Source organism: Ahaetulla prasina, chromosome 1 (genome assembly GCF_028640845.1).
Source record: "Ahaetulla prasina isolate Xishuangbanna chromosome 1, ASM2864084v1, whole genome shotgun sequence".
Lineage (NCBI taxonomy): Eukaryota > Metazoa > Chordata > Lepidosauria > Squamata > Colubridae > Ahaetulla > Ahaetulla prasina.
This window is the reverse complement of record NC_080539.1, coordinates 225,986,722-226,007,717: the sequence shown is the minus strand read 5'-3', so window position 1 is coordinate 226,007,717 and position 20,996 is coordinate 225,986,722. Positions and strand designations below refer to the sequence as shown.

The following is a 20,996-nucleotide window of genomic DNA, read 5'->3' as shown; positions in this document are numbered from 1 at the left end:
TCGCCCCGGTCCCTGGTGCATTCGGCTTTTGCAGGGTTTCTGCCGCTTTGGTAGACATCTCGTGAGCCCTGGCCTCATCCAGGGCTATTGCCAGCGTCAGGTTGCTTCTAGACAGCAGCCGCCTTCGCAATCGGATGTCGCTGACCCCACAAATGAGCTGGTCGAGTAAGGCGTCCTCCAAATCTCTGTACTCACAGTGGTTGGTGGCTTTTCTCAATGCCGCCATATACACACTTATCGATTCGCCCTCACGCTGTACCCGCTGCCTCAACTCGAACCGTTGGACGAACTTTGAGGGTACTGGTGCGTAGTGCGCTCGAAGTGCCATTTGCAGTGTTTGCCACGGTACCGACTGTACCGGCGTCGGCCCTGAAAGTGACTCCGCGGTATCGAAAACCTCTGGACCGCAGTAGCTTAGGAAGTACGCTCGCTTCCGATTGTCCAAGACTCCTTGGAGTTCGTTCGCTTCGAGGAAACACTTGAAACAAGCCATGTACGACCCCCATTTCTCCTTGGCTGGGTCGAATGGCGCTGGCGGTGTGTAGCTGGACATCGCTGCTTTCCGCCCCTTACTGTCTGGGTTCGTGAATTCCTGGTTACTTCAGCTCTTTCTTGTAATCTCGCTGCCTCGAAATCCTACCCTCGTCGCCAATGTTAGATTCGGGCAATAAAGAGGCAGGAGACCAGTGAGTGACAACAGCTCTTTAGTTTATAGTGAACCCAGCAACAGGCGTCCGGAAAAACCCCTCTTTATATACAGTTTTGGCTGAGGCTTCAACCAATCAGCAACGTGCTTGTTCCCGCCCAAGTTTCCCTCCAAAACTTTAAAGATACATTACACCGCCCTTCTCCCGAAGAATTCAGGGCGGTGAACAGGCAGATAAAATAATACAATATATTACAATAAAAACACTCTTTAAAAAACTTATTCAATATGGCCTAAAATTTAAAATACAATACAAAATATAAAATAAACCCCAATAAAATCCATATTTAAAAACCCTATTTAAGCCAGTCCTGCTTGGAAGAATAGATACGTCTTCAGCTCGCGGCGAAAGGTCCGGAGGTCAGGAAGTTGTCGAAGTCCTGGGGGAAGCTCATTCCAGAGGGTAGGTGCCCCCACAGAGAAGGCTCTCCCCCTGGGGGTTGCCAGCCTACACTGTTTGGCTGACGGCACCCTGAGAAGACCCTCTCTATGGGAGCGTACCAGCCGGTGGGAGGCATGTGGTAACAGAAGGCAGTCCCGAAGATATCCCGGTCCTATGCCATGGAGCGCTTTAAAGGTGGTAACCAGCACCTTGAAGTGCACTCGGAAAACCACAGGTAGCCAGTGCAGCCTGCGCAGGATCGGTGTTATATGGGAGCCACAGTGGCTCCTCTATCACCAGCGGCTGCGCTCTGAACCAACTGAAGTCTCCGGGTGCACCTCAAGGGGAGCCCCATGTAGAGAGCATTGCAGTAGTCCAAGCGAGAAGTGACGAGGGCGTGAGTGACCGTGCATAAGGCATCCCGGTCTAGAAAGGGGCACAACTGGCGGACCAGGCGGACCTGGTAAAAAGCTGGGGATTTTGAATGAATGGGGATTTTGTAGCATCCTTCCCCTGGAGTGGGGTTGGAATGGAGATTTTGCAGTATCCTTCCATTGCCACGCCCACCAAGCCACACCCACAGAACTGGTAGTAAAAAAAAATTTGGATTTCACTACTGATTGGAAGGCTAGTTTCTTCTTTAGCACATTGTGATTTGATCAACCAATATTTAGCAAGAGTCCAAGGTGGCATGAACGTTTTCAAAGAAGAATACCGTGAAATCTCCACTCTATGAAAAGTCAGCAGGGGGGAAGAGGGTTCCGCTCAAAGTGGAAGTACATCATCCAATTCTTCTGCCTTCTTTATGGCTGAAACTAGAAACTACCCCCAAAAGAGCCGAGGTGGCGCAGTGGTTAGAGTGCAGTATTGCAGGCTACTTCAGCTGACTGCTAGCTGCAGTTCAATAGATCGAATCTCACCGGCTCAAGATTGACTCAGCCTTCCATCCTTCCAAGGTGGGTAAAATGAGGAACCAGATTGTTGGGGACAATAGGCTGACTCTGTAAGCTTAGAGAGGGCTGTAAAAGCACTATGAAGCAGTATATAAGTCTAAGTGCTATTGCTATTGCTAAAAGCAGCAGCCTTTGGATGGCCCTTCAGCAGAAAGGTTTCCATGTTGCTACTACAGAGTTCAGATCAAAGTCAATGTACACTTTTTCCAGAAAAATAGCTATGTTGTTCTGTTCTAGCAAAACCAGATACACTTCAGTCAACAAACCACAAAATATGATTTGTTTGGATCTGGCATAACATGTTATCTGGACCCCTTTTTTTTTGTTTCGTTTGTTTAAAAGCTGGGTCTACGGTTTTGCATATCCCATAAATTCAGTCAGCAAACAATAAACAAACCATAATTTACTGAGCCATGTGAGCCATATTTGAGTTTGGTGGCAGACACTTTAAACAATAACACATATATTCTACCAAAGCTTTCTGGATTATAGTCCAATTCAGGGATGTTATCCTTAAAAAGTTTACTTTGATGGAGAAACTTTACATTGAAGGAGAAAGCTTCATACTCTACTAGGTAAAAGATGCAACTTGTTCCAAGTATTGTGATACTCAGCATGCACTTCCTACATATGATTTTGAATTATTTGTAATTAAACCGAATGGAATTAATAGCTTATTGGGAGGGATGTTACTAATACTTTACCTGAATAACAGCATAACAGAGTTGGAAGGATCTGTCCACTTATAAGGAATCAGTTGGAAGGGACCTTGGAGGTCTTCTAGTCCAACCCCATGCTCAGGCAGGGAACCCTATACCATTTCACACAAATTGCTGTCCAATCTCTTTTTAAAAACTTCCAGAGTTGGAGCACCCACAACTTCTGGAGGCAAGTTGTTCCACTGGTTAATGCTTCTAACTGTCAGGAAATTTATCTTTAATTCTAGCTTGGTTCTCTCCTTGAATAGTTTCCATTCATTGCCTCTTGTCCTTCCTTGTCCTGCTTTGGAGAATAGGTAGACCCCCTCTTCTCTGTGGCAGCCCCTGAGATATTGGAACACTGCTATCATGTCACCTGTAGTCCTTCTCTTTATTAGACTAGACATACCCAGTTCTTGAACCGTTCTTCGTATATGATAGCAGAATAAGAGAATAATATGCTATTGTGTTTTTCAGGATAATAATGGCTGTGCATACTTGGAAAACCTTTTGGAAACAGTGCTTTGGCTGTCATGGTAAACGCAGCACTTCTGCTATTTCATTAAAGCAATCCCACCCTACCCTCAGTTTCCTGTTCGTATTCTCAAGGTTTCACAGTTTTCACTCTTACTAACGATTGGCTCTAAAGAGTGCTTGTCATTCTTTTTAAAAATGTTCCATTATATGAAGAGTTCAACCTGCTTTTTTGCCAAGGCAAAGGTTTTTGATGATGGATGCTCTTTCTTCTGCAGTCTTGCTTTTATTTATATATTAATTTTTTTAACAGCTATTATATTGTTTTGAGAGTTGGTCTATATCCCCACATTCCTTTAGGGAAACATAATATTCCATTCATGGATTCGGGGAATGAGGAAGAGTTTTTTTTTCCTGCCCACCACCATGTAATTCATTCATATAATTCATAGAAAACATACAGTATGCAAGATCAAACAGGGCATCAGGCTTATACCAACAGATGAACATCTGAAAGAACTATGCAATTTTGAGTATATCTTAGATCAGGGGTCCCCAAACTTGGCAGCTTTAAGACTTGTAGACTATGCTGGCTGGAGACTTCTGGGAGTTGAAGTCCACAAGTCTTAAAGCTGCCAAGTTTGAAGATCTCTGTCTTAGATACATAGAAGAACATGATACCTGAGATATCTTTGGCTTGGTTTGAGGGTATTTTGTGGGAGTTTCTCTCTATGGGTGCACATATATTTGTGGGGGGAAAAACCCCTTCTCACCCCTATGGGTGGTGTTATCTTCTACACTCCTAGCATTGCCCTCTTCTGGACAGAGAGCTCTGATGCGTGAGCAGGGGGTTGGACTAGATAACCTCCAAGGTCCCTTCCAACTCTTTTACTGTTACTGATGTTGTTCCTGAGCCTAAGAGTCACAGTCCCTAGTGCTCCTCCCATCACTGGTTTTACTTCGAGACAAAACCCCAAGAACAGATAAACAAATCAATGTTTTCCTTTCTCCCAGTTTTTAAGGTTGGGTTTTCCCATAAAGTCAATCCGGCATGACTTAAAAATGGTGATAGGGAAAAACTGGGTGGAAGCAGGGATACTGACTTTGGACCAACTGTTAGATGATGACATCCAATTTTCAACATACTCTGCGCTAAGAGTTAGATATCATCTATCAGAGGTAACCCAATGGCAATATTTACAGTTACAACATTTGTTAACAGCACTGAACCAACAGCATTTTCAAGTTCTGAGACACCTGAGATGTTAAAATAACTTGTTAATCCTTTAAAATTAAAAAAAAACCCACTCTAGTCTTAGTTTTTAAATATTTGTTATCAGTAAATCTATTTGATATGCAGATGTTAAGAAATGAGTGAAATAAAGAATTAAAGGTTTCTATAGTGCCTAGACAATGTCTTAATTGCTATAACAAACATGCCAATGGACTTCTGATTATGACTTATAGAACAAAAAATATTTAGAATTCACTAGATTTTATTATGTTTGTATAGAAAAGGACAGTCAAAACCAGCATTTTGTTGGAGAGGTAACAAGGACAATGCTTCTTTAAAATGTTTCTACAATGTGCTATACTTAGCAAATTTTTGGAGAAAGTAATGGATTATATAAATAGGATTGTTCAACAAAACCTAAGATATTCAGAGGACAACATTGTTTTGAACCTAGTATATGGAATTTGACAATCTGACAACTCAAATAGATTCTTTGGGTCCTTACACTAGTAAAAGGTTGGTCTTGTAGCATTGGAAACATAAACAGATATATCATCATTATTTTTGTATTTTGCTTTTTTTCTTTTTATTAATTAAAAAGTGATAAAAATATGATTTTTGTTTTACTGAGGGAAAAAAGTCTGAATTCTTGGCTGGAATGGCTCCTTACATTTTAATTATTTGTGCTTGAATGTATGAGCAGCAAACCAGATAACATTCCTCAGGCGTTCATTTTTTATTGTTTATAAGAAATTATGCTTCACAAAAACAGCAAAGAAAAATTAAAATTGTAAAATTGACACTTTAAAAATATGCTTTGAGAGGCAAAAAGTAGTATACAAAAATACAACACGTATTATTTACAACTAGAGGCAGTAGCAGCAATAATAAAAGCTATTTGTTTAAAAAATAAATATTTCTTTGTGATAGTATACATTAGGTTAAAGCAAGTTATAGTATGAAAACTTATTTCATCATTCAGTTCCATAATTTTATTTAAAGATAGTTTAAGAGAAATCTATTCTTAACACATTTTCTTTATAGGCATTTGCAACTGAAAATTTACATCTTCCCCTTCTAGAATGGAGCTTTGCTCCACCATCAACCATCATTTGAACTTATTTCTTCCTATATAAATCTGCACAACTCAATTATACATATTTTCTTCAGATTTAATGTATTGCACTTTCATCACATTTCAGAATACTACCTATTTTATTCATTTAATACTTATTTTCTGCCTAAGCCATAAAATTGTGGTGCCTATAATTAATGGAAAGTGCTTGATTCTTATGGATTACTTCATACAAGTAAGAAAAGCACAAGCTTATCCATAACAAAATATTTTAAAACACAAACTCCCTGTTTGTGGCAGCATTCTGTTAACTGTAAAGCAACTACAGTAATTATTCATGTGAGAATTGCACACTTTATCAGTTTTAGGCTTTATCAGCAGTCCCTATAGAACAAAGAATATGAGCAACAATTGTCACATGCAAGTCATTTCTCACTCTTGTTATTTTCACATAACAATATCAATTTCAGCAATTAGAATGCTATTCTAATTTTAAAATGTAAGCATAAGGGCAAAATGACAAATAAAAGGATGACACTACAGAAAATCTGGGAATATTACTTCTACGTCTCAAAAAGTCATCATTGGTGACTCAGGATCAGTTCATACCATTCTTTGCTTGTTTATCACCTTTGAAATGTAGCATCAAATGATTCTTGTGTATATAAATGGACCATTTAGAGATGATCAATCACAGGGTGTTTAAATGACTATTCAAATTAAAACACAAGGAACATCATCAATCACTATGCATGAATATGTGACACACATTTCTTAGATATATTCAATTGTTTTAATATCAGCATAAATATCATTAATGACTAGCTTAATTAATTAAAGGCCCTTGAATTGAGTGACTACTAGTGACTACATCTATACTGTTTTCTTGGGATTGTTACAGTATTAATTTGTCACTGTTTTCCCTTGGGAGGGATGTATTCTGATTTTGTACAGCCTGCCATTGGCTCCAGTTCAAGTGCTAACCAGGGCTGCTCTTGCTTAGCTATGGAATTCAGCCCAAATTGGCTAGGATTATGCTAAAAGCTAGTTTAAACTGAAAGAATGATTGTCATACTGGTGAGGATGACAATCGGCAATTTATAAATTTCCGTTTACTATTGTATTGGCACAGGTTACATTCACATCACAAGAGTCAGCATCAACGAAAATCCTATTTTCATGATTGACTATACTGTTGAAATCTTGGCTTAGGGATGCATACAGATTTTAGGGGAAAAAATTGAAGATAGAAGTCAACATAGTTATTTGCATTTTAAGACCCCAGAATTAATATGAACATCCCTGAGATGGCTGGCTTGATTCCTGTTATAAGACAGAGAAATAATAAAATAAAGTGATACCGTTTTCAACCTCAGGGTAACGTTTTGTTCCCTGATATACAAAACTCTTTCTAGCCCCACCCTAGAATCTGGGGCTTCTTCCATACAAAATATACACTCTGCCTCTTAAGCTACAACTCTTTTTCCTAGAAATTTGGAGATTCACATTTGGGATTTCAGGCTGAATATATTATGGGTGGCTGACTGGGAACAGTTCACCCTCTCTGTCATGCACAGAGACAGTTACAACCAGAAATAGCAGCAACAATTTGGTCTTACTAGTTTCTTCTATTCAAATAGTTTATGAAGTGGAATAATTGAGGCCATTCACTTGCAAACCATAACCATCCAAGAGCTGCCTTAAATTTGGCGATCCCATGCCACATTGGATTCATGTGAACCATGGGTACATATAAGAATTATGGTTCCCATGTTATCTTCCTACATGGTCAGCTTTGGTCACATGGGAAACATTGGTTGCACGAGAAGATCTTAACACAATTAGCTTACAAAAAAGGCAGCTCTGATTGTAGAATAAACATCAAAGCTGCATCTTCACAACTGAATGACATATTAAAATATATATACATCAATTTCCCCCCCCAAATTTACAGAAGTTTAATACTGATACTTGTGATTATTTGACATTTCTTTAGACTGCAGGGCTTTTAGTGATTTTTTTTTTTCAAAATCATGGATCAAAACAGAGTTGTGTAAAATACTATTTCTTTTTAGCTAAACACTCTCACACTTTGTGAAAAGTCAGGTAAGCATTACCCGTATTTTACATTAGGACCTTGTGACTTTGTTCTAAATTTTGGCACCGCAAAACAGACATTCCAGATTTATCCCGTCGCGTTTACACTGCTTTAGATTTAGAACAATTAGTTGATAGACAGAAATTTGAAGACAAAAGACATATAACGTATAGAATTTCCAACATTTAACTATAATGTGGTGGTTAAAGCTTTAAATAAATGATCATCTATAATGTGACTAATAATATAAAAACAACTTTCACAGTAAGCAAGTTCTATTTAATTATTCTTATTTGATTAATAAAAATCAATGTGCATGTGTGCATATATACACACAAATGCACATTACACATATAATGTATATTATGTGTACACATAATATACATTTGCGCACGCACAAACACACACACACATATTGCACCGCCTATTCTACAAAGTTCTGTGAAAAATGCCGTGATAGTTTGGTCTCAGTTTCTCATTTGCTTATTTCCTTAGGAATGCAGAAAAGCCAAACCTATGGCTCGCTTAGCCCAATCGTATCAGCTCTGACTGGTAGCATCTCTTTTTGATTCTTTACATCTGCAATGTCAAGGGTATGTGCTTGCATTTCGCCCCCCCCACACACACCTTTGGTCATAAAATACTATGGTTTCTTTAAGGGGAATTTTTTACTCCCCTTTACTGAAGGGGACTCATTTTTCTCTAGGGCCTTCCTGAACAAAAGATGGAAACACTGCCAGATATTTGTTTGTGTGTCTCCTCCCCCAGGTTGTTACAAAGTAAGGCAGGCACTGTTGCTGGCTGGAAAAAAAAAGTTTTTAAAAAAGTACCAAGTGAATGTACTTAACATGAAGACACAGCCTGTGGAAATCTTCTGAGGAAAGCCTGCAGTCAACCTCTCTTCCAGAGATCTCCAGGTTCAAGTTCTAAGGAGTTCTTATGGCTCATTTCTCAGTTCTTGAAGTGAATTGAAAAGCCGGTCATTTCAATTTAAAAAAATAAATAAATAAGCCAGCGGCCAATATATTTTAATAAAGATTCAATGTATTTAATATCCTCAGAGTTTACTTCAAAGAGTAAATAACCTTGTGTTTACAAGCTGCACCCTTTCAGAGATAACTTTCCAGAATGCAGTGGGCTCCACCAGAAATAGATCAAGAAATCTATTTTCAGCCTTTCTCCTTTTTTAAAAGGAAGCTGTTTTTGTATAAGAGTGAATTTAGATGGAACGGAAGGTGTGATAAAAATCAGCTCACAAGTTGCCCACTTTTGGTCTAGTTTATCAAATTCATGTATACCACCAACACAAACAAGAACAGGGCTCTGCCATAGGGTTAAACTTTCGCTGATGTTCACTTCTCATATATTCTCTGTAATTCAGGAGCTTCTGCGGCCCTGGCAGGAAGTATCATGTCAATACTGTGCAGCATGTTCATGGATTATTATGCCCATAAAATAAATAAATCATTTTTCCTTTACGAGCCAAAACAAGACACACATCACCCAGCAACCAAAAGTTAATTCTGATGAAATGTGAAGAACCAATGAAGCTACATTCTAGTATTCTGGGATTTGGGCTTTGCAGTACTATTCTGAGTATCATGTGAGGTAGAGCAAAATCAAAAACAATACAAAAACCAAAGACATAAATGCATTTTCCTGTTCCATTTTTACAAAGCATGTAAATTTAAGCTTTGGAATTTTGTCCACAGTGTTGAGAAATTGTCTTCTTAATACGAAGTGCTGTCAGTCGAGCTGCCCCATTGGTGAACCAGCACTCACGCATGATTCGGCCCATAAGTCTCAGCGCCTTAAGAAAGGACAAACCAAGAATAAAAAAAATTATTCCCACTGCAATGTTGTTGATATAGTATAAGTATTGCCAGGGCTCAAGAAAACAATTAAAAAATATTGATCAATGTATATTTATTATTCACATATTCTGTCTCAGACCCTAACTTTCATTCTGCTCATGGAACGAACATACTTGTCTCATCCTTTCCTCAGAAATTTCCTGTGTACCCAAAAAATTATTCTGGTGAGAGCTGGGATATACTCTAGAACAGGGGTCTCCAACCTTGGCCATTTTAAGACTTGTGGACTTCAACTCCCAGAATTCCTCAGCCAGCAAATGTCTGGGAGTTGAAGTCCACAAGTCTTAAAATGGCCAAGGTTGGAGACCCCTGCTCTAGAACAGGGGTTTCAAACTCATGGCGTCATGTTGTCGTCATGTGACATATCATGACTTTTCGCTCCTTCGCTAAAATGGGGATGGCCGTGGCCAGCGTGTGACTGATGCATCTGGCTCGTGGACCTGCGAGTTTGACACCCCTGCTCTAGAACAACATGCAAAAAAGACTGCCTGAGAAAGGAAGAAAACCAATGAAAAATAAGAAACATTTATTTGTTCAAATGAATATGACTTTCATTCCTCCACCTATTTCTTTGGATCCATGTCTAGATTCATATACTGAAAAATAAATAGCAGCTTCGCACAAAGATAAGCTAGTGATTAAATGATATCGTGATGGTCATCCACTTGGATGGCTTTAAAAGGACAAATTCATGGAAAATACAGATTAAATTGATACAATTTATACTCCTTTTCTACTCAAGCACATACCAACCGTATCTCCAACTGGCTTTGTAATACCAGTTGCTGAAGGACATGAACAGAAAAGGAGTATGGCCATCATCTCCTGCTTGTAGGCAACTCCAGTCTTTGCTAGGAGCACCTTCCTAGAGAAATCCCAAGTGCTGATAGCTGTTGTTTAGCCACATCTGGGGTTCTACAGATCGCCCACCAGTATTTTTCATTACTGTGTGGAAACAAATACTGAATCGAGACTTCGATCTAATCCAGTGCTGCTTTCCTTATATTTGTACATACATTCCATACAGAACATCAACAGAGTTGCCTAAAGGTTTCCCTCAGCAATATTCCCAGAAATATGGGTAATGTAGAAATGGAGTTGCCAGTTGTCTGGAAAAAGGAAGGTATGTCCTCCTTTTTGTCCTCCATCTGGTCTTTTTTATCCTTCTGTCCTCCATCTACCTTAAATTCAAATATTGTCTAGCTTTTTGAGTATCTCTCAAGATGTCTCTTCTGGATCACCTTCTCTCTGCAATGTGGCACTTCCCTAATAAGTGCTACCAACAAGTTAATAAGTTCTGCTGACCTTAATTGTGACCTTAATTGGTTGATTAATACTCTCCTGGGGTTTTCACAGCTACCTGAAATTGGCAAGACCTTAATCAGTTACACACTGCCTAACCACACAGCAAACTGTCTTCCTTGGAACACCAGCCTTTCTGATGTTGGAAAAAGAAATTTCATATACATGTAGGCCTAAGTACTTTTTTTTTTGCAGTTTTACATTTTTAGTTTGTTAAGGAAAGTTAAAAAGATAGTGTGTCCTCCTGTCTCCTCTATTTGTCCTTCTTTCCAATTGTCCGTGTCCTCATTTGCCTATTCAGCTACCTCAGGGGTGTCAAACTCGCAAACCGCAGGCCAGATGCATCACGCACCATTCTTGCCCACCCCAGGTTTAGCGAAGGGGAAAAAAGCCATGATACGTCACGTGACGAAAATGTGATACCGTGAGTTTGGCACCCCTGAGCTACCTGGTGCCTCTAGATAGATTAGCACTTCCTTATCCTGGGGTGAAATTTAGGAATGTGAAGGCACCCAGATTTAAATCCTGCTTTACACTGTGTCTCTTTTATGCCATTAGAGAATATTGAAAATGTACATTTTTTTATATGAAGGTGATGAAGTTACCTCACAGCTTTGCCACTGATTTGGAATATTTGGTCTCAGCTTTTGTTCACAGACTGCCTTTCTCATTTCTTCTATTGAAGGATCAGAAGACACAGCATCGTAATAAGGTAACTGGTACTCCTCCAAAACTCCTAAGGAAGTAATGAGGTACAAATAGATTTTTGCATATTAGTATCATTTCAAATGTTGTAGGAAACAAGTTTTAGAACTTTTATAACACTAATAGTCACCAACTTCCTAACACAACTTTCTGTTGCAAACTTGTCCTAACTTGGTGTGTCCAAATATGGTAGAATAGAATAGAATAGCCTCTGTGGCTCAGGCTGCTAATGCAGTCTGTTATTAACAGCAGCTGCCTGCAATTATTGCAGGTTCTAGTCCCACCAGGACCAAGGTTGACTCAGCCTTCCATCCTTTATAAGGTAGGTAAAATGAGGACCCAGATTGTTGGGGGCAATAAGTTGACTTTGTATATAAATATACAAATAGAATGAAGACTATTGCTAACATAGTGTAAGCCGCCCTGAGTCTTCGGAGAAGGGCGGGATATAAATGCAAATTTAAAAAAAATAGAATAGAATTTTTTATTGGCCAAGTGTGATTGGACACACAAGGAATTTTGATGGTGGATGAATGGTGATGGTAGAACTTCCTGAATTCATCAGAGAATTCAGAAATACTGTTGAACACATCTGGAGACACTTGCTTGGAAGAGAATGATTTCTCTATCAACATCTGTTTTTCTTTCAAAACATTATTCAATATCAAAATATTAACTTTTTGTAGAGATATATACAATGTAACTATAAAACAAAATGTCCCAAAGGTGCTTTTTCAGGAAGCAACTGGACTTTCTTGTTTTTTCTTTTGAAGACATTTCACTTCTCATCCAAGAAGCTTCTTCAGCTCTGACAGGATAGTTGTCAAATTACCTGGTATCTGCAAGGAAGATAAATCCTTCCATTCCCCACCATCCTGTCACAGGATGTGAAGCAAAATGTTTTCAAAGAAAAAACCCCCAAGAAAATCCAGTTGCCTTTGGAAAAGCACCTTTAGGACAACCATGGCCTGGATGATTGAGAATTTCCTTAGACAAAAGATTGTAAGTTTCAAAAAGTATCTACCCCTATTGTCCAAATTCAGAGAAGTAACAGAAATATAAAAAATTATTTCCCCTTAGTGTTCAAATCAGTGTTGCCAGAATTTACTTCTCTGTGATTTGAAATCACCTAGAACTGTTGTGAATAAGAGTTGCCTTGCTTTCATTCCACGTGCTTCTGAAAATTGAAAACATTTATCTTTAAATAAGTTTTTGATTCTATTTCTATCTCGGTTAATTGAAAGTTCACTTTGGTATATTTACGCTTTTTACACTTTTTGATTTGGTTAATATGTCAAATATATATATATATATATATATACAGACACACACACATACATATATACATACATATATACACTGTATATACCACCTTTTATTTTAAAAGCTCTTTAAAACAGGTTATACGTTTTTGCATAATTAAATGTAGTACATCATGTCCAAAGTGAATCAAAACTTCAGTAAGAAGCAAAAGCTTTGGTTCAGTGTAAGTAGCCTTAATAAGGGACAAGGGTCATACCTCCATCTAAGCATCTTCTAGATATCTCCCAATACACCAGTCCAAGAGAGTAAATATCTGCACGCTTGAAAGACTCAAAGTTATTTATGTTCATTGTATCATCAAGTATTTCTGGAGCCATGTACCTTTCAAACACAGAGACAGTGAAATTCAGAGATTTGTTGATGAAAGGGAAATTGCAAGTAATCACAGCTAAGGAGAATTTAATTAGTATTTCCAATATACATCAGCATGATTAAAGGAATCATAATTGAAATGGACAATACATATGATATTTTTAAGTAAGTGAATGTATTTGAGAGGAAAAATTCGGAGTATTATTCATATTTTCCCCCAAATCCCACTTTAGCAATTTCCTTATAATCAATTTGAATCACACACACAGGAAAGGAACAAATAGTTCCCAAATATAACATTGATCATCAATTTACCATAATGCAAAACAAAATATGCACTTCCACATTAGGTACAGATCAATTTGAGACATGTTCAATGTACTTTATTGTCTACATAAAAAGGTTTCAATAATTTCAATTACTTTCAAATGGACATAGGAAGAATGATTCATTCACCTATTTGTCTCTCTAAAGCTACAATTAGCTTTGATAGCATATACCCAGCAATGAGCAATAATGTTCTTTTTATAATAAATCGTTCTGTTTTTGCTCCTGAGATCTGGGGAAAATAAACTCTACACAACTCCTTACAATCCATGACTTTTATTTAAGGAAATGCCTTATTTGATTTCAAACGGTCATAGAGTTTACCAAGGCAAAACAATTAGACTGAGTCATGCAAAAGTAGTTTCTGAAGGATCACAAGGAGAAGTTATCAGTATTTTGATTCTTCCTTGCCCAGACATATAGTGCTACAGATCATGTGATAATTAAAAATGCTCAACAAAGTTGAAAAGCAAAATTAGAGAATGGTTTACAACACTGCACAAATCTGGGGACCTATCACTAAAATGAAGAGGGACAATTTGCAAGAGATCATTTGTCCAACACCGTTTCAGTTTTATGCTCATATCACAATATTATAAAAACTTTACTTTTTTGACTGTCTTACCTCTTGGTTCCTACTCTAGGATTCTGTGGTATGTCAATTGTGTTTAATACCGAGTCATGCTTCACAGCTAGCCCCAAGTCAGCAATAGCACAGCTTTCGTTCCTTTTGACTAGAATATTTTTAGATTTCAAGTCTCTGTGTGAAATAGCTGGCTTTCCTTTGAAGTACAAAATGTATACAGTAACAAGTTCAAATGTTAGGTACAATTGGTTTACGTCACAGAAATTACATATTACACTGGCATTCAGGTCCTAGGATAAATACAATATGCCAAAACTAATAAGAGGAATGAAATAAACTATTCTTTCTACTTCAGAAAGCAAGATTCCTGACTGAGTGGCTACTTCCCTCTTATGTTCAATTGAAAACAGACAGAAATCTCAGCAGTCTTTGCTGCTTAACCCGAAATAGTTAGGAGCCTTGCAACAAAATTAGCATATGCACCCCCAAAATGGATTCTTCAGGCACAGTAACAACATTTTGCACACAAGTGCAACTAGGAGAGTTGAAAAGAGCAGGAAAACCTCGTTTTTCTTTTAAGTGCTGCTTAAAAGTGTTCCTTGAGCTGGAGTCACTAGACTCATTTCCTCAGGGGTTCAAACTTCTCCCAGATAACCATGCAAAGCTCAGAACCCGTAACCTCTATTGCATCTGCATCAAAGTTGGAGTTCAGTGTAGAACGAATCTGAGCAATTTTACCCACCAGATGCTCAGCATATCTGTCAGTGACCCTAGGCCAGGGGTGAAATGTAAAATTTGTTACTACCGGTTCTGTGGGCATGGCTTGGGGAGTGTGTGTGTATGATGTGACTGGGTGGGCGTGGCCAACTTTTTTTTTTTACTTCTAAAAACATTTTATTGTAAAAAATGCTTTTAAAAGCCTCTGATGATCAGGCAACTCAGCTGGGATCGCCAGAAGTTTTTAAAGCATTTTTTTACAACCTCTTTGGCTGAAGAGGCTGTAGAAAAAATGCTTTTAAAAGGTTCTGACGATCCCAGCTGAGTCGTGTGATCATCAGAGGCTTTTTTTTTAACTTTTAAAAGCATTTTTTCGGCCGAAGAAAAAATGCTTTTAAAAGTTAAAAAAAAAACAACCTCTGATGATCACGTGGCTGAGCTGGGCATGGGCTGGGGGGGGTGGGCAGAGATTTTTGCTACTGGTTCTCCGAACCACCTGCCACTATCGCTACCGAATCGGGCGATCTGGTCCGAACCGGAAGCATTTCACTCCTGCCCTAGACCTCAGAATTACTTGCTCCTAAGAGGATCTGAATTACCCAAAATAGGGTTGGGCAGCTATCAGTGGATGCAACATATGCCTTGTGATGCTGAAAGATATGGCACAGCAAGTGAACAGACCACCTCAAATCCAAGAAATACAATAGTAATGGGGTGGGTGGGGGAGCCCAATTCTAACTCTGTTTTGGCTTCAGCCAAAATAACACAAAGTCAGGGGGAAAAAGCTGGCACAGTCTTCATGCAGTTGAGCAGAAATGGTACAGCAGGTGGAGATGCCTGTCCTCTCAATTACATCTTCCCCGTGGGATTTTGTGAAAAAAAAGCCCCACATATATTGTCTGCATCTAGATTTCACTAGAACCTCAGAGAGTTAAATGTTGTGAGGTTGGGACTAGTCACTGTTTTGATAAAAGATGACAAGAAATCCGAGAACTTTAGAGGGGGAAAGCAAAAGTCTTCTATCCTGGAAACAGGCAATCACTCAATGGACATAATGTCCCCAGGAATCAGGTTCAAGGTGAAAGAAACCTTACTCTCACAATTGTTTATGCTATACTTATAAATATATCCAAGTGTTAATTCAAGTAGTGCAAAAGGAAAATGGGATGTGGGAAAAGAAAGATAGCAATAGCACTTAGACTTATATACCGCTTCACAGTGCTTTACAGCCCTCTCTAAGTGGTTTACAGAGTCAGCACATTGCCCTCAACAATCTAGGTCCTCATTTTACCGACCCCGAAAGGATAGAAGGATGAGTCAACCTTGAGCTGTTGAGACCTGAACTACCAAACTGCTGGCAGCCGGTGATCAGCAGAAGTAGCCTGCAGTACTGCATTCTAACCACTGTGTCACCGCAGCTCTTAAGATAAAGGACTTCTTCATGATTACATGGAATTTTAATAATCAGTCACGTGCCAATCCCAGATTGTAAATCAGAGAAAGGAGGAGCAAATGATAATCTAATGGAAAAGGCAAGTTCTCGCATCTTCTAAACTTGCCAGGTATTATAGTGCTATTGGAAGAGGAGGACAATTATTATTCCTGGTTAAACCGATGTCTGGATGTCGATTAAGTTGAGTTAAACTTGGCTGCCCCATTAAACATATCCCTCTAGCTTCTCTTCAAGTTGTTCTTAAATCTTATGACTTCAACACAAATAAAACTGCACTGAAAAGGGGTATACCTTGGGTTCCAACGATTTCCATGTGCAGATGTGCTAGACCACTGGCAATTGAAAATGTCAGCTTAATCATTTCATCAGCTGTCACAGTTTTGCTGTTTAAGTAGTCAAACAAAGAGCCTTGCTCATAATATTCAGTTACAAGCCACAGTTGAGTCCAGGTCCCATTGTCTACGGAGACAGATTACAAAAAAAAAAAAAAAAGCATGTAAGTTTAATCATTCCAAGGTTCATGAGATTTGCAAAACCTGTTGATTTTTGGTAGGAAAGATTTGGCACTACTAATGTGGCTATATAAAACATACTAGAATGGAGTTTCACATATTAAAGCATCAATCATCAACACTGCGGAGTAAGGATCACGGAATGCAGAGGCCAGTTTCCAAATAAACATGCATGGGATGAGCTATATTTATGAGCGTAAGACTCATGAGTGAAAATCAGTGCATTAGAGGGAGGGCAGACAGTGGTATATTTTGACTGTTTATCTGCCTTGTAGTTCATCCGCCTGTGCTATGCTAACTGTTTCCTTAGGCAGTATCTTTACAAATTCATTGACATGCTGCTTCTATATGTCATGGATCCTTCTCTTCAAGGACAAAGACATTTAAATGATAGTAAATTGTCAGATGAGCACTCATTCATGTGGCATTCACATGAAACAAAAATGGGTTTAAGGCAGGGGTGAAATCTACTTACCTTCCTTACTGGTTCAGAAGTGCACAACTGCACATGCGCGCGCACACCCTCTGTGCATGCGCAAAACCTTTCTGCACATGCGCAGAGGGTACAAAACATATTACTTCCTGGTTAAAACGAGAAAGTAATGACAACCTGGTGGGTGGGCAGAGCCTCATACCGCGATTGCTACCGGTTCTCCGAACCACCAGCAAAGATCGCTACCGGATTGAGCGATCCGGTCCAAACCAGGAGCATTTCTCCTCTGGTTTAAGGCATATGGAACTATTATAGCAAAAAGTGGAAATGATTTTTGAACTAGGTTATTTAAGAATGCTTTAGGAAATAAATAGACTCAAGGTCATCATGGCCCTTCTCCAATCAAAGAAGCAATCAACCTTTTAAGGCTCAGATATCATTCTTTTAAAAAAAAAAACTGTTCATACAGGAAAAGAAAGAGACCTGTAGTACCTTTACTTCTTTTAATTGCTTAGCTGCTATAAAATTCTTGCCCATTTTGGAAATCTCCATCCAGAACTGTATATTCTTGATTCCAGCACAACCAATAGATTTAAACAGAATGTAATTAACTGGTCAAAATCTCTCTGAGCCCAAAGTCCCAGCAGCTGCACCCCAACAAGAGAAGAAAGAAGCCATATTCACTGGCCTCCATTCCTCTTCATTGCAGCCCTTAATAGTACAATGCTACTATTCCCCTGAAAATATAGCCAAAAAGCCAGAGGGTATTTGCTCCTTGGTCAAAATAAATAAACCACAGGAGGCGATTTATTTAAAGAAGCCTCTGGAATTCATCCTACCATAGGACTATATCTTAAGAGCACTTTATAGCGCTCTAATTATGGCAGTTGTGTAAAAAACACACAAAACAAATATAAGATAACAAGTAGTCTTTGAAATGCAGCCACGTCCAACTTTATTTAAATTTAACTGAGAATGGGTACTTTGACCTTGATTAAATTCTTTGCCTCTTTCCTGAACCAATAAGCAATGTCCTTCACTATCCACCCACTGAACATTTGCCATAATACTTCTATTTTCTACATAAGTTATGGTTCCACTAACTTCTGCATATATCTACATTCTCTTCACACTATTTCTTTGACTAGGCAACACTATGCAGCATGCAGGGGGGGGAAACTAAGAAGCAGTCATCCGAAGACATTAAAGGCGAGCGATAAGAAAAAGGAACACAGCTCTGTTTACCATTTACTACACTATTCATTATACTTCTTCCTATCTTTCTATCCGTGTTCCAGCAGGTCCATATACCCTTTCACACATTTTATTCTTAACCGATTTATGGGTTTAGCCACCCAGAAACAATAATTCTCTTGAGCAGATTAAAAGTGAGCAGAATAATGTCAAGCACAGGGAAGAATTTAAATAAAGTATGCAAAAGCTGCTATAGAGTGAGGACTTAAAATATTCCCAAAGCTACATTGATAGCATCTCTGATCCCTGGAAAAGGAATGAATACCCTCTGCCTGTGCTGAGATTGGGGCCAAGCGGACCTTTTGAGTTGGGTTTTGCACAGATCGGGTTTCCCCCTTGCAGACGGCCAATTTTTCCTTGCCATTTTTATTTCATTTCGTTTATAATGTTTGGTGTTGAATGTAGAAACTTAGGTCTATAGAAGCCAAAGCTATGCTAGGCTATATCCTCATATTTGTTTGTATGTTCATTTATTAAAATTGTATCTTATTTTCTGTTATTATGGGCATAAAATACAATTTATATATTTTTATTTGATTCATTTGATATATACCCCTCCTTTCTAGCAAGAATCGCACTTTACCTTTACATTTTTTTTCTGTTGACATAGGTATGGAGATAGCTAATAAAATTAAAAACCAGAGTACAGATGGGACAAAGATAAATAAAAATTAATCCTGCTGTTAATTAACAATTAAAAGTATGATGAAGCATGATGGTATGTGCATCATAAAAATTTCCTGGGGGGGGGGAAATAGGCCAGGTTGTAGTACATATCTTGCTGTTGGGTTCTCTCCAGCTTTGGGAGATGAACTCCCAAATATTAGTACCTTGAACCAAAGAGCAGAGAACTTGACAGCAAATGTACCATATGACACCTTGCACCAGACAGCAGCCCAGCTGTCATTTAATTATTTATTTATTTATTTATTTTAGGAAATTTATTTTTCTGTCTATTCGCACATGGCGACTCAAGGCGGCTTACAGGAATATAAAAACCTCATCTATAAAACAATAAAACTAATAAAAGAGAATAATGACATAATAAAATATAATACAATAATATAATAACCCCCACCCCAATCAATGTTTCCAGGCCTGACAGCTAGTTGCATTGAACATCAACTAGCATTGGCTGCGAGTTCTAGGGAGTCCTGTGTAAACGGCATTGCAACAGTCACATCGGGCTGTAACCAAGACATGGATAACTGTCACCAAATCCAACCAGTTCAGGAAGAGCTGCTGCAACCTGCCAGCATATTTCTTGTCGTGACTGCCACTTACAAATCTTGGGATATTCCAGCTCAGGAATGATTTCAGTTTGTGGATCTAGCCTTTTATTTTATTTTATTTATTTATTTATTTATTTAGTCACACAGTATATATAAGCGTAAGCATGAATTACACAGTATATATAAGCGTAAGCATGAAATAACTATATAATATATAAGCATATATATAAGTATGAGTATGTAATAACTATATTAATTGGATATAACGAAAGAAAATAATAGGACAGGAACGGTAGGCACTCTTGTGCTCTTATGCACGCCCCTTTGAACTTCTTTTAAAGAGAGTGTGACTCTGTACAAAACGGTCTCAAACCTGGGATTCAGCTTTATAATTGCATCTTTGTCTTGCCTAAATTTAATTTCAGCTCCCTCCCGCCTCGTTTCAATCTATCACCGAGTTTATACAACATTCAAAGATTTCTAGCAGCTTCCCTGAAGCTGCATGATCAGGATTGGTATCCTCAGCTTAATAATGACGACCTACTCTAAAACTCAGAATGATTTCCCCCATCAATTTCATTAGGAAAATTGAACAGCACATAGATCAAAATAAAAAAGTGGTAGATATTGCAGATCAATGGCCTAGACGTCAAATAGTAGTTTCCAAGCACCAAGTTTTGGACAAAACCTGACAGAAGGGCTACAACTATTGTGAAACAGTGCCCCCTAAGGTCCAACCTTGGCAAAGAATTCAGAAAAAATATCACTGAGGCACACAGGAGAACTAGGAAGGCTGTGTACTACCTACCCACTCCTTGCAGCCAGTTTCTAGTATGCCATTCATCAACTGCCAGAAATGCAATTGAAATAGGTCCAGGTCATAAGTACCATGCCTTCTTAGTTTGCTTTCTAGAAATAGAATGTTTGTGATTTGTTATAACTGCCCAGAGAGAGAGGGAGGGAGCTTCTTCAACAGAAGCCAATGTTTCCTCTTTTAGGCAGAGTGAAACCCATCCTGCTACCAGGGAAGTACTTAATTTTATGCCATCCTTATCCTTTAATATCTGCAAGCTAGAAGAATTCAAAGTAAGAGGACCAATTAAACATCATTCTTGTGGCCTTCCCCAACACTAAAGCCCAGGTCACGATAATGATTTTAGATAAATGATTTTATCTGTAAAGATGTATTCAAAGTGCTCCTAGCTAGCCACTGACTGTTCTAACTCCTTCTCTGTCATCTTGACAAAGGAAATGTCTCACAGCATGGGAGAAAAAAGCAGTGACCACCTCTATGTGGACACACCAGCATTAGAGCAATTATTTGTTGTCTCCACTGTTGTGAGTTA

The 20,996-nt window shown here is 38.5% G+C and overlaps 1 protein-coding gene across 1 annotated transcript in view; it reads right to left on the bottom strand.

Moving 5' to 3' along the window:
* Positions 1 to 5,107: 5,107 nt before the first annotated feature.
* ACVR1C (activin A receptor type 1C) overlaps positions 5,108 to 20,996 on the bottom strand; it is a 63,077-nt gene continuing 47,188 nt past the window's right edge. The window contains exons 5-9 of the mRNA XM_058192418.1: positions 16,511 to 16,678; positions 14,089 to 14,245; positions 13,021 to 13,145; positions 11,402 to 11,532; positions 5,108 to 9,430 (exon numbers count right to left, since the gene is read on the bottom strand). Of these exons, the coding sequence (XP_058048401.1) occupies positions 9,308 to 9,430; positions 11,402 to 11,532; positions 13,021 to 13,145; positions 14,089 to 14,245; positions 16,511 to 16,678 (704 nt within the window). The 3' untranslated portion in view covers positions 5,108 to 9,307. The remainder of the gene's footprint in view (positions 9,431 to 11,401; positions 11,533 to 13,020; positions 13,146 to 14,088; positions 14,246 to 16,510; positions 16,679 to 20,996) is intronic.